This window comes from Echiichthys vipera (assembly GCF_963691815.1).
Source record: "Echiichthys vipera genome assembly, chromosome: 21".
Classification (NCBI taxonomy): domain Eukaryota; kingdom Metazoa; phylum Chordata; class Actinopteri; order Perciformes; family Trachinidae; genus Echiichthys; species Echiichthys vipera.
This window is the reverse complement of record NC_139846.1, coordinates 18,744,832-18,758,279: the sequence shown is the minus strand read 5'-3', so window position 1 is coordinate 18,758,279 and position 13,448 is coordinate 18,744,832. Positions and strand designations below refer to the sequence as shown.

Below are 13,448 nucleotides of genomic sequence, written 5' to 3'. Positions count from 1 at the left end.
CCCCACCAAAATAATCAGCATCTTCATCCACCTAAAAATGCTAGAGAGCCAGTGGTACAAGATAGCAATAAAGTAAAGCGTGAGGTTGTGAGGCTTTTTAAACATGTGTGGTCTGGTCTCTCTGTCTGTCTGTCTGTGTGTGTCTGTGTGTGTGTGTGTGTGTGTGTGTGTGTGTGTGTGTGTGTGTGTGTGTGTGTGTGTGTGTGTGTGTGTGTGTGTGTGTGTGTGTGTGTGTGTGTGTGTGTGTGTGTGTGTGTGTGTGTGTGTGTGTGTGTGTGTGTGTGTGTGTGATAGAGAACGTCTATTGTTTATATTTTGCTCTAACATCACACGATATCTTCATAACGCACAGCCCTAGTTATATTGATTTTGCATATGACTAACTGCACTGAAGTAGGTTTTACTTGAGTGTAGACTCAAATGTTGAGGATATTTAAAACTTCATCTGTCTCTGTATAGTGAAACTGGCACACAGTATCTACATAAAATGTTAGGTGATTGAATTGCAGAAGAATCAACAGAACGCAGCTGCAAAAACAAGAGCATGTCGTATCAATCTCTTATTGCCAGATTGTTGATATATTATACGACTAAAGACACGCAGGTGTGGCATCTCCTCACCATTTAAAGGAATTTGCGGTGCAGCAAAATTTGCATAGTCCACAGATTGGAACGTAGCAGATGATCTGAGGTCACTTTACCGTAGCGGAATCAGCCCACATGAAGCCCACAGTGTACATCAATCATCCAGATGTGCTTTGTGTCTCAGTGCACGTCTTTAAGATTATAAGTAAGATCTTAAATCATATTATCATATATATATATATATATATATATATATATATATATATATCATCAATACTACATGAAGCTACAGTCTGTAGTCAGGTAGCTTAGCATGGCATTAAGACTGGAAGCAGGATGGTGTCCCAGTAGCACTCTGCATTAAGGCTGAGTCCTTTCCACAGCAGCCAAGTTGGACCCAAGGCCCTTCGCTTCATGTCATCTTCCCTCTCTCTCTCTCTCTCTCTCTCTCTCTCTCTCTCTCTCTCTCTCTCTCTCTCTCTCTCTCTCTCTCTCTCTCTCTCTCTCTCTCTCTCTCTCTCTCTCTCTCGCCAAAAAAATAATATGTATGAATTTGGTTTTCTGTGTCAGTTTCATTGTGAGTTAATTAGGCAAAATACTGTTTCACACTCATTGAGATGCGAATGTGCGTCTTGATGAAAGAGAGTCCAATGAGTCACTTTAACAAACAATTCTGTGGTCACTGAGCACATCTTACAATCATCTGATTGACAAGCCCAGCAGCAAGGACGATGGCTGCTGTTGCTGGTTTCACTGAGTTCCTATATGTCAGTCCATGACACGCGTTTTTGTTTCCAAGCACTAAGCAACTGCCCATCATGTGACTGTTAGTATGGAAAGATCCTGTCAGCACTCTGATTCTATTTTTGAAAGGAGCTGATACGAGGGGACTGTCTCACTTCTATTTTATTGCTAATTCCACTCGGTGATTCACTCTCAGGGATGATGATGGCAGCATGAATTTTCAATTGTGTCACAACCACGGATACATTACGTTTTTACACGAGTTCATTGGATACATGGTTTACCTCAGCAGAGCCAATACTTTATTCACTGAATGTAGACATTGTGTCGGGTACGGTAAAACTACTGATGCTTATGGTGAAATCCACAGTTTTAGGTTTCGTCTCATTCATCATAAAGCCACCAAATGCCTCCGCGGATTAAAAACTAGACTTTTAAAAGCAAGAGGATATTACAGCTCTCAATATCTTCTTTAAATACTTCATCATTATCTTCTCTCTTTCTCTCTGCCAGGTGTGTATCAGTGTGTGTGAATGCCCTGTGCAGAACACTTTCTGTTCTCCCTACAGAGCCCACAACCCTCCATGTGTCTACAAGACAGATGTGCAAACCAGATGTTCCTGCACTGAGGAGAAAGGGCTACAGAGAGACCTGCTGTATTTGTCAGTCTCACTATTGCAGTGTTGTTTGGCCACAGTTTGAATCCAAGAAGACCAACAAGTCGAAAGCTGTTTGTCGACTGTATCAGTGTTATCACAAATTCAGATAGTCAATGTTGTTTTGATCCTGGTCGTGTTTTCTAAGACCTGAATCTCATCAGGCACAGGCCCTTTACTGCTGGATCCCTTCCCAGCTTTAAAGGTGCAGGAGTCAAGAAGAATTTTCAGGCTGTATGGTTAAGGTTGTCTCATATGAGTTCAGTTCAAAACGGTATAACAGGGTAACAGGGTTCGATATAACAGCAGGCAGGAAAATACCTTAAGATAACACAGCACCACTGTTGAAGCCTAGAGAGAGAGATCCAGCATGTGTTTCCTCACATAGACTCTATCAAGACCACTACACAAACTTTACGATAAACAGGCACGGTTGATGTTTTATTGAGTAGCATTGCAGCTATTTTTTTTTTTTAAATGAAGAAAAGAATGCTGGAACTGCAGGTGAGTTGCAGCTTCTCCCATTCCCTCCTCTCCTCACTCCATTAGCCTCCGCGGAGCCAGCCAAGCGAGGATTACGGGGCCTGCTTGCTGTCTAATTTGAGAAATGTTAAATTCACTCTGGGCAATGTGGGATTCGCTCAAGAGAGTCATCAAAGTGTTGTGCTTGAGCAAACTGGAATCACTGAGGGAGATGAGGAAGAAATCTGAATCTCCAGGGAGAAAGCGAGAAATTGGACGGAGAAATTCAACCTCACACAGTTATCAAGAATGAATATTGAGTCCTTTAGTTATAAGTTATGATAAGAGCTAACCCAGAAAGGAACAAGCAGTATCGTCTGGATTACCAGTTATATTTATCAAAGCAGTGGAATTGTGCTTCAACAACTGACGAAAATGTAAAACATTAAAGCAACAGTTCAACATTTAGGAAGCACGTTGCTTTATTGCTGAGAATTAGATAATGCCACTTTCAGTCTATTAAATAGGAAGCTATCGCCAGCGGCCGGTGAGCTTAGCCTAATTTAAGATACAGTGGGATACAGCTAGCCTGGCTCTGCCAAACAAAAAAAGCTAAAGCTCACTAATGGAAACATTATTTTTAGTTTGTTTAATCTCTCCCAAGTCAAAATAGAGTGGTGCAGAAAACCCCCACATAAAACCGCTAATGGTTGTCTTTACACTTAGCTAAGCTAACTGACTGCTAGCTGTAGCATATAAAGTGTACATATCATAGACTAAAATAAATATTGAAAAGTCTCCGTGACGTTACCCATAGGTTTTTGAACAGCAGATGTGAAGCTCAGTGGGGGCGGCTCCAGCCCACCTGTAACTCACAATGCCCTTAATTAGGCAGAACTTTAAGCATCAATATCCTTTAAACAGATGAGTTATTTAAAAACACACCACCTTACAGTTGTTGTGAATGGGGAAATTAGCTATACAGACCAGAGCTGTTTTGTTGTACCAGGCTGTAAACATGTTTATTTCTGCTGTAAAGTTGGCCGTTTTAACATGGGCGTCTATGGGGATTGACCCACTTTTGCAGCCAGCCTCAAGTGGCTATTTAAGGAACTGCAGATTTAGGCACTTCCACATTGGCTTAATTTTTCAGCACCAGACGTTGCAGCTTGATACAGACATGGGAGTGTTATCAGTGACACTGAGCAAAAAAAAAACACATTTGTTAATTGGATTAAATGATTGGGAAGACAGGATGTATTTATATAGGCCTATGGGTTTTTCCAGTAGCAGCTTCAGCCTATAAAACCCAGTTTCATAGTCTGTGTTACTTTAAAATGCATACAGGGGCTGCAATTTGAATAGAAAAGCACAGGGATGCAAAAGATGAGCAAATCCCACAGTAGCATTTTAGGGTCTCTTTAAGAGTAAGGATAAAGATTTGCATAGCCTCCAGTAATTTACTGAACCCCTGTTGGTTCGTCTGTAGATTTTCTCTGAAAACATTATCCTATGAGGGTGAAGAAAGGAACTTGCCGGCGGTCTAAATGTGTTTTAATTTTGGATGACTTAATAAATAGAACAGAATAAAGCAACTTAATTCTCTCAGCTACTTAATTCAGCACGCCAGCAACGATGAGCATTCAAGCCAAGATAAAAAGGTTCTGTTGACCACATTTTAAGCCCTTTCTCATTTTCCCTTGACTATTTTATCAGATCTGTAGTGCATTGTATTGTAATTAGCTTTTTCATACATATTACATCGTACAGAGTTCATCTGAGGGACTGCATTGACATATCATTTGTAAGTCAAAGCTTTCAATAACTGAACATTTTTCAGTGGATATTAACCCATTGTTTTTTTTACATTTTGAGTTATGAGAACACAAACACCCCTGCCAGGAATACATGGATGATTCAAATAAATGCCAATCTAAAGTTCTGTGGAAATCACACTTCATTTCTCTTTCATTAATGTTTCCCTGGTAGAGTGTTGCTCCCCGGTGGATGTGTTTGCCTTGAAAAGGGGAAGCTCAATAGACAAATGTTTATAGGAGTTATTTTTTCAATTAATCATGAAAGACTTAAATCAACTTCTGGATATGATAGTATTAATTTGCATTATTGTGGGGCTGATTACATGCATACTGTGTATTTATTTTTAAAGCTGAGCTGATAATTATATTAATCGCTCATGTTATTATAATTGTTGGTATCACTGGAGTATTTTTAGCATCCCGTGATGCTCTAAATCCCACTTCTTCACAAATTTGTATTACAATTAAACGGAGGATGATGACAACCAGTCAGTCAATATGACTCTGTGTCTTCATGAGTTTCTCCCACTGACACATTTGCACACATTCTAAGCCGGGATGCATGACCCCGTCGTCTCATAAACGCCTAACATCGTGTGCACCGTGGGTTTGGCAGCCTGCTCTCTCTCTGATTTCTAAGTAAACCTCCTGGGGACTTCACAAGAGCCACAGACAGCTTCACAGCGCTACAAGCACAGTCCTATCAAAGTAATGAACCCGAGGCCAGACTTTTAACCCCTCGTAAAGGCTTCACACTGAGGCGTATTCACTCTAATGAGAGGAAGCGATTAAACTGCTGGGTCATGTTGCTGACTTCAGCTTTAGCTTGGAGTGTGAGGAAAGCTGCAATAAGGCCTAAGACTATTCTGATTAGCACCAGGAGTGCCAGTAAGAGCATCTACTAATGATCCTGTAGACATGACCCAGAGCTATTGAAACTGCTATTAAAATGAGGAACACATATTTTTATTATCCAAAATCAGTAAAGGTTAATTTAAAAACCCAAGTCCAAGATGAAGGAGTTGTCTCCCTTATGAATATTTTTTTTAATAATTTCCACACAAACAAGAGGCATAAAAGCTCATTCGACTGGTTCAGTTTGGTCCTTGGGGACAGCTGGCAGACACAGAGGAAGTAGATGCGTGCTGTCATCACCAAGGACCGAGCCTCCACTTCATAATTCTGCTTCACCGAGCAACCCCTGCCTTACCTTTCCAAAGTCCCTGACGTCAAAAAGGTCAAAGGCCTCGAACAGGTCGCTTTTCTTCATGCCGAATACCTCGCTGCACGCTGCCAGGAATGTCCTGATGTTCTTCAGGCACAGGAACTGTGTTGGGAAGACAGAAAGGGTGCATCTGTGAGTGAGTCACCTAGAAATGTATGACACGCACAAATGATATGTGTTATTGTATTTTTACTTTCGTACGTGTGTATTTGCTTAATGCCACTGAGTTGTGTTCAGAAACCGCCGCCTGCTTCAGTAGCTTTCACTTTGGCTGTCTAATCAGGGCGTGCTAGACACACTGGAGGACCACAGCTCCTCTAAAAGATAGATGACTCTGTGTCGATAGGCACCGTGAGAGCATCTTGTTTCATTAATATGATGTATTTACTGTTGAAATAGGACAGTAGAGTGGTGCGTAATTAGGAGGAGATAATTCAGCAGAGCAGGGAGAGAAAGGCAGGGATCTTATTTACTCCTGTTGGTAAAGGATGATGCAACCGCCAAGATCAAACCCTCCTCATATTTGCAGTTTGCAGTACGAATGTGATTTGTTTGTTCACGCTTTTCTAAAATCAACATTGAATTCAGCCATGAGAAAAGCCAGAGAAGACAAAAAAAAAAAGCAGCAGCAATGACTGATATACCTTCTGTTTCATCATCTACATTTTTGGTTCCAAGAACTTAATGATTTAATGCTGCATTTTTAATCAATCAGTCAATCTGTGATCTATTCTGTTTTGATTCAATTCAATTTCAGTTCAATTACAATTTTATTTATAGTGCCAAATCATAACAAAAGTTATCTCAGGACACTTAACAAACTAGGTAAAGACCACACTCTATGACTTATTTATGATTTACATAGACCCAACAATTCCCCCGTAGAGTACGGTGGCAACGAAACCCTTCCCTATTACAGGCAGGAACGTCAGACAGACCCAGCTCTGTGGAGGACGGCCATCTGTCTTGACCGGTATTTTGATGAGGTTTAATTTTTTATAGGTGTAACTATATTCTTTTATTGTTCAGCCATGTTGGCTGTCAGCGCCCATTTTTGCTTCCAAGTTGTTAGCACGTTGCTGTTGTCATTGTAAGCATGTTGCCGTTAGCATTCAAGGGGAACATTACCTTAATTTACATATGTTCCAATATGTAATTCAAGTTCAATCAATATTTGTGAACATGAGCTACTGTCTCACAAAGCCAGAAACAGGAGAAGAAAGTCTCAAATATACCCAAGTGAGCTTTATTCTATTGTAGTGTTGTCAGTTCTGAAAAAGAAATGTCCCCATACACTCAGAACATTCCCCCGGGTGCTCTGAGTCATCTATAACATCATTGCCAATTCATTGTGGAGCAGTTCTCAACATTCTACATAATGATTTCACACATTTGAGTTTTAGCACTGTAGTATTTTGGATTTGGGAGAGAGTTGTTTGACTGTCTTAGACAATAGGAATAACATTTGAATTTTGAAAATGGGTGAGGTTGCCCAGTATGAAGTTCCCAGGGCATGCTTCCCCAGAGGAAAATGTTGTTAATTTTAAAGTTAAACGCATTAATCTGGTGCAAAATTAAGAGGCTATATCTATAACAAATAATGTTGTGCTCTTCAATCAATGTTGTGCTCTAGTGAGTAATTCAGTCATGATCCAAAGAACTAGATTGCAGGTACAAGTGGTTGAAATGGGTTCTCTCAGGAGGGTGGCTGGAGTCTCCCGTAGAGAGAGGGTGAGAAGTTCAGCCATCCGTGAGGAACTCGGAGTAGAGCCGCTGCTCCTTTCCGTCGAAAGGAGCCAGTTGAGATGGTTCAGGCATCTGGTAAGGATGCCCCCTGGGCACGTCCCTGTGGAGGTGTTCCAGGCACGTCCACAGGGAGGAGGCCTTGAGGAAGACCCAGGACCAGGTGCAGAGATTATATCTCCACACTGGCCTGGGAACGCCTCGGGATCCCCCAGTTAGAGCTGGTTAATGTGGCCCGGGACAGGGAAGTTTGGGGTCCCCTGCTAGAGCTGCTGCCCCCGCGACATAAACAAATTGGTTGTATAGATTATAGATTACAGAAAATATGCATAAACTAACACATAAGTTTTCATCCATCCACATGATGTTCACTAAACTAGGCTCAAGGAGGCACATCTGTGATGAGCTAAGCTAAGCTAATGAAGCTGTTGTTTTGTTTTATTAAAAACAAACTGGAAACAGAAAATATATTAGTTGTGATGCATCAGAGTATGTTTTACCCAGGAACAATAAACAATAAATTGAGGGAATTGTGTTGTCTCTTGGGGTGAATTACAGTCTAAATTCATCATGTTGTTATGCCAGTTCAATTCAAGACACAGACCAATTTCCACAGAGGGTACCAAGGTTGTTGCCAACAATAAAGAAACATAAAAATGTCGTGAAGCTCTTCCTCCTCTAATTTTTATACACTTTGAGCTTAATTACAGCTGAAGACGCACCTTGACCCAGCAATCAATAAGCAACTCCTCTAATAAACAAGGTAATTAAACTGGCTGTGGTTTCTGCCTCATCTGCAACCTAAATCTAAAACATATTAATGATCTTAATGGGGCTTCATCCAGAAACAATTTATCCAAATTATTGGGTAGTTAGCACTGAATGCTGCCCAACAACACCAATGAAACATTAACAGAATTCACTAAGGTCATCTAAGGTGGTTCACTCTATTTATGAAGACTGCCATCTGGTAAGGGAGGGGGAAGGTGTCAACATATGATAGTTAGCCAATGTGCATTGTCTGTGACTTACGCTCACAAGCCTTCCTGTAGTTGATACAGGATGGGACAAAAAAAGCTTGCTGGTGAAAGGGATGTTTTGGGGAGGGGTGTTTTTTTTGCTGCATCACTGTCCACTAGTGCTGGGATTAGGTTTAACAAATGACCTGAGCTGGAAATGTGCATTTTACTACTTTCAATCTTACACTGAAAACGATCTGAACATTGTTGTTTGTTCAATGTTTGACATTTGACAACATAGAAATATTTGCAGTGCTTAATGTTCACCTGTCAAAGGCAGATCATCACATGTGGGAAATGGGGCTTCATGCAAAGTTATGCTTGCGTGATGGAACTGGTATGGAGTAACATCAGTGTTAATATTGACATGCAGGGTTAAGACAACAGCATACCACAGCCAACACAAAGGCACAGAGTGCAAAACAAACTGAGCTTGTGGCTCTTTGCATTAGAGCAGTGAGGCGTTATGGCTGCACCAGTACAAGGGCCCGGCATCTGAAATGAACAAAGGCAACTGAAAACACTGGATTGCTGTGCATACTGTACAAAAGCAGACTTAAACAGTGCCGGAAGAAAAAAAAGCACTGAATTAAATCGTATGATCGGTAGAGTTACCCTAATTTGAATGCCTGTCAGCATCAAGTGTCAGCACTGAAAAATGTCACAATATTATTTGAATCATTTACAAAATGCTAAATTATTTAAGGGAGTCGAGCTTTAGTTGCAGGTGAGCGACATGGGAGAAATGCAGATGTTCAAAAACTTCGAAATTATTTCAAATTGCCCAGAGATACATTTCCATATTACAACGCTTCATCATTATCATCATCATCATCATCATCATCTCCTTCTTCTTTTTCTTCTTCTTGGTTAACAGGTTTACAGGAAGTGGATGTCATCAGCCCTTTCCTGTTTCTTAAAGGTAGCACAACCCTGCAAGTTAATATGGAGTCCATACTCTAAGGGCTAACCAGGTTTGACAACCTTAACTTAAAAACCAACCAGAAGAAGCAGCCGGACTTATTCGACTATTCATAACACACCTTTGCCCTTGTGGAACAAAGCCAAATCAGATTGGTCTGTACGGCACATGTCCATGCATCAGATATGAAATGCCTCTCCACTCCGATCGAATTAGGCTTTACACATGGCTTCGCAATACAGAGAAAAGCCCCCGGCCACTGAACTCCAGATAAGAGGCAGCGTAAAGCAGCGAGCGAGCAGTGAGTGAATAATATTGAATGTTTACACTTGTACACATCACTTTCTTTTATCAGACAAGCACATCTTGTCTGCCTGGAGTCTCTGGAGAGTCCCAAAGGACCTCAGCATATTATCTGAGGGAAGCAGCTTCACAGAGCACATATGAAAGACCGTGTCTCTGCTACACTGAGCTGAAGACAGTAGAGGGGGAATTTTATTAACAAGAGTGTAGCAGCATGAGGCAACCAGTAACTGTTCCACTGGCAGCTTTTCTTCTGCATTAGTGACTCACTGGGGCTCAGGAGGTGAATGGCCCTGTGTGTGTGTGTGTGTGTTTGTGTATGCGTGCATCTATATCTACATGCATGTGTTGTTGACTATGGACATGAATAAGCCAATGCCATGAAAACATTTTTGAATTTTGCTCATTATATTATATCTTTTAAAGCCATTCGCCATTTTCACAAATAAATGTATTCACTTTCTAACCGAGAGTTAGTCGAGAAGATCAATACCACTCTCCTTTCTGTATGTTAAATAGGCTACAGCAAGTAGTCAGCTAGCTTAGCGCAAAGAATGGAAGCAATTAGCCTGAAAATTCAGTCAAGAGCCAGTTAGCTTAGCTTAGCACAAACACTGGAAGTAGCAAGACTGGCTCTCTCTGAATGAAAGAGTCCGTCTACAAGCTCCTCTGAAGCTCAATAATTTACACCTTATATCTTATTTGTTTAATCTGTACAAAACCCAAAGTTTGTGATTTGACAGTTTCTTTTTCATGACCTTTTATTTAGACAGACTCTATTTACAGGCTGTACAGATTAAACAAAAAAGACATTTGTGATATCTCACGTCAAGCTAGATTTTACCCCCTTTCCAGTCTTTATGCTAAGCTAAGCTAACTGGCTGTAGACTCGTTTTTAGACTGCAGGCAACAGAGAGATATATTTCCATCTAAATCTAACTCTCCTGAAGAGAATTAATAAGAGACCCCAAATTGTTCTACTACCCTAACTAGTCCTGAAGTAAAACTTGAAAATGCTGAGCATGAATGCCAAAGAAGAAATCATCCACCAGGGAAAAGATGATATGATTGAAAGGCCTGGGAAAGGAGAAAAACTTGAAACTTTAAAGCTATAAAAGAAAACTATCACAACTATCATTAGAACTTACATTGACCAATTTGCAGATACTATCACAGATATAGCTTACAGTGATATGGCAGCAGGTAATAAACAAGGAATTGCAAAGATATGTTTTAAGTAATTAAGAAACAGCATTATATAGTTTGTCCACGATCACTGACATGCCTCCCTCAGTACATATAAAGGTTGTCAAAAATTGAAAAAGGTTGATACTTCGATTCAATCCCCATTAATTATACATTCAATAATATCAAAAGTACTGAAACTGTTAAAAAAAGATACATATTTACAATCAGATTTCCAAACCGAGGCTGCATAGATGAAATAACAGGGAAACAAATCAACTGGTCCTCAACCTGTGGCTGTTACAGCATCTCCAGCAAAGAACCTACCAGTGAGTTTTTCTGTACCAACACTATGTGCAGGATGTTCATTTAAAAAAATATATAAAAAAAGAAGAAAGAAATAGGATTAGGCCTAGGACCATAGTATATAGAGAGTATCATATATTTCAACTGGTATTGTATCAAAGTTAAAAATGCTGTATTGTGAAAACCTTAGCTAATATATGGTTACAATTCCTTAAAAAATATATATATCATCCAATATATTTTTGTCAGATTGTTCTACTTTCAAATACCAGCATCTGCCTCAAAAACAGGCTCTAATTATAACCCTAGTATTTAATGTACCAAGTAGAACTGTACTAAATCCATGGCAAATATAACCAACAGTGTCAGTATACCTATTTCTGCATTTCAATGACACCTGCAAATAACCTCTTTGTGTAGAATAAGGAATTAAGGATGGATTATGCTGCAACATTTCAGCAGGATGCTCCAAACACACACACACACACACTCACACATACACACAAACAGTGTCTGGAGGTTTTTCAAATCCCACCCGAGCATTTCATCTCGAGGACCAACCATCTGGAATATAAGGCAAAAAAGTATTCCTGTAAGACAAGCCATCTCGCTGCTGTGCTTTTGATATGAGCCCGGTCGTGCTCTGTATCTACAATAAGTATCCAGTTTCTGCTTATGTATTCCTCGGTACAAGTCAAAGCTCCATAGCAACAAGCTGGAGCCTTTTTATGGCCCCTGTGCGTATTGTGGAGCTTAATGAAATCCTGCTCTTGTTCTCTCATAGATCTACGCTATGAAAGACAGCCCGGAGTTTGGCCATCTTACTGCTTAAACCTTGTTGAGCATCAATTAATGCAATCAAATGGATGGGTCTGTTGCAGAGGGCCTGTGTGTAGAATCTAATATGGTAGCTGTACCATGTCTACTGACAGCACTGTGGGAGAATAAAGAGGTATATTATTAAAAGGAAACCACGCTTCTGCAATGTAAAGGGGGGGGGGGGGCTAATAAGACATATGTCTGTCAGTTTCAAACCCCTGCTGGATTACGTCGCTGAGATATTGTGTCCGGAGCGGATGACTTCATGTCCACATGCCTGGTCTGTGGAGCTCTTTTGTCACGACTCTGTAAGTCATAACCAGTGGGCGACATATCACAACCCAAGCCATCAGGTCACATCCATGTCATGTTGGAGCTTTTGTCAGCTGTGTAACCAGGAAATGGGAGGTGGAACGTAGGCGATGGTCTGACGAAAGCATTGCTGCGGAGGTTAGGGTCATCACAGCAGGCAGCCTTACCAATCCTAATGGAATATTGTGAACGTTACAGTGGTCAGCAGCTTTTCATTTCAGCAATAAACTGTGGTAACTGATCACACTCTGGTTTAAGGTGTGCTAAACTGTGAAATGAGCTGCTTGTCTAGGTTGGAATGAAAACCCAGAGGCTCCAGGTCTATCACAGCACATGACCGACAACAGTCTTTCCACTCACTTTTTCCAGTCACTTTCATGACTCTGAATATCCACTGCTTGTTAGTGACGGCCTCTTTATCACCCCCTTTGTCTTCTCACATTTCCTGTAAGGGACTATTCTGTTTTTTCAGGAGTTTGGCTCACTGGTCGCCTCCCTCTTTAAGTGAGGAGAAGATTGGCTTACAATTCATCCTCTTTTGCAGCAGATAGCTCTATGCGGTGCTCCTGCTAATCCACCCGTTCAGTATGTTGAGTGATTGTGGCAGCGGAGCACCATTTTAAAGTGAGAAAGATAAAAATGAGAATGTGTGGCCTTTAGAAGGCTAAATGTAAAAGCTGCACTAATAAAATGTTTATACTAACAACGTACTGCTTTGGTTTTCTGCCCATAGCTCTACTGTTTTGGTGTGACATTAAAAAAAAACCCTGATGCACAAAAATGCTATTCCTTTAAAGTACATACAAAAGACTGAGTCATTTTCAAACAGTTATTTTGGTGTTGCTGCATTGCTGTTTCTTCTCCAACGCCATCGACAAGTTTCAAGATAATTATGTCACATTGCCCAAGCACAGTTTCAAGAAGATTACTGTGCATACTGAAGAGCAATAGCTAAACCACTAAGCCTCTTCCTCATTTTTGGTCTTGTCGCCAAACACACAATGCAAGTGTTGCCATTCACATATTTTTAAGGTCCCATATTGTAAAAGGTACGATTTCAATGTCTTCATTATTAAAAGGCAGGGCGAGGTGCTATATTACTACTTTTATAGCATAAAAACACTCCACCCACAGAGAAATGCCCATATTCCGAAACTGGGTTTTTAAAGAAGCTGTCAGGACTTCTGTACGGTTGTGATGTCTCAATTATACCATATACAGGTAGAAAGAGCTGCAACAGTCATTTCCTGGCTGTGAAGACAGCGCAGAGTGCAGATGTTAACTGTAACCCGTAAACACCGACCAATCAGAGCAACACTGGGCTTTTTCAGGAGGGAGGCTTAAAGAGAC

The 13,448-nt window shown here is 40.6% G+C and overlaps 1 protein-coding gene across 1 annotated transcript in view; it reads right to left on the bottom strand.

The window, feature by feature from the left end:
- vav3 (vav guanine nucleotide exchange factor 3) overlaps positions 1–13,448 on the bottom strand; it is a 98,987-nt gene that overhangs the window by 75,996 nt on the left and 9,543 nt on the right. The window contains exon 2 of the mRNA XM_083936108.1: positions 5,475–5,591. Within this exon, the coding sequence (XP_083792234.1) occupies positions 5,475–5,591 (117 nt within the window). The remainder of the gene's footprint in view (positions 1–5,474; positions 5,592–13,448) is intronic.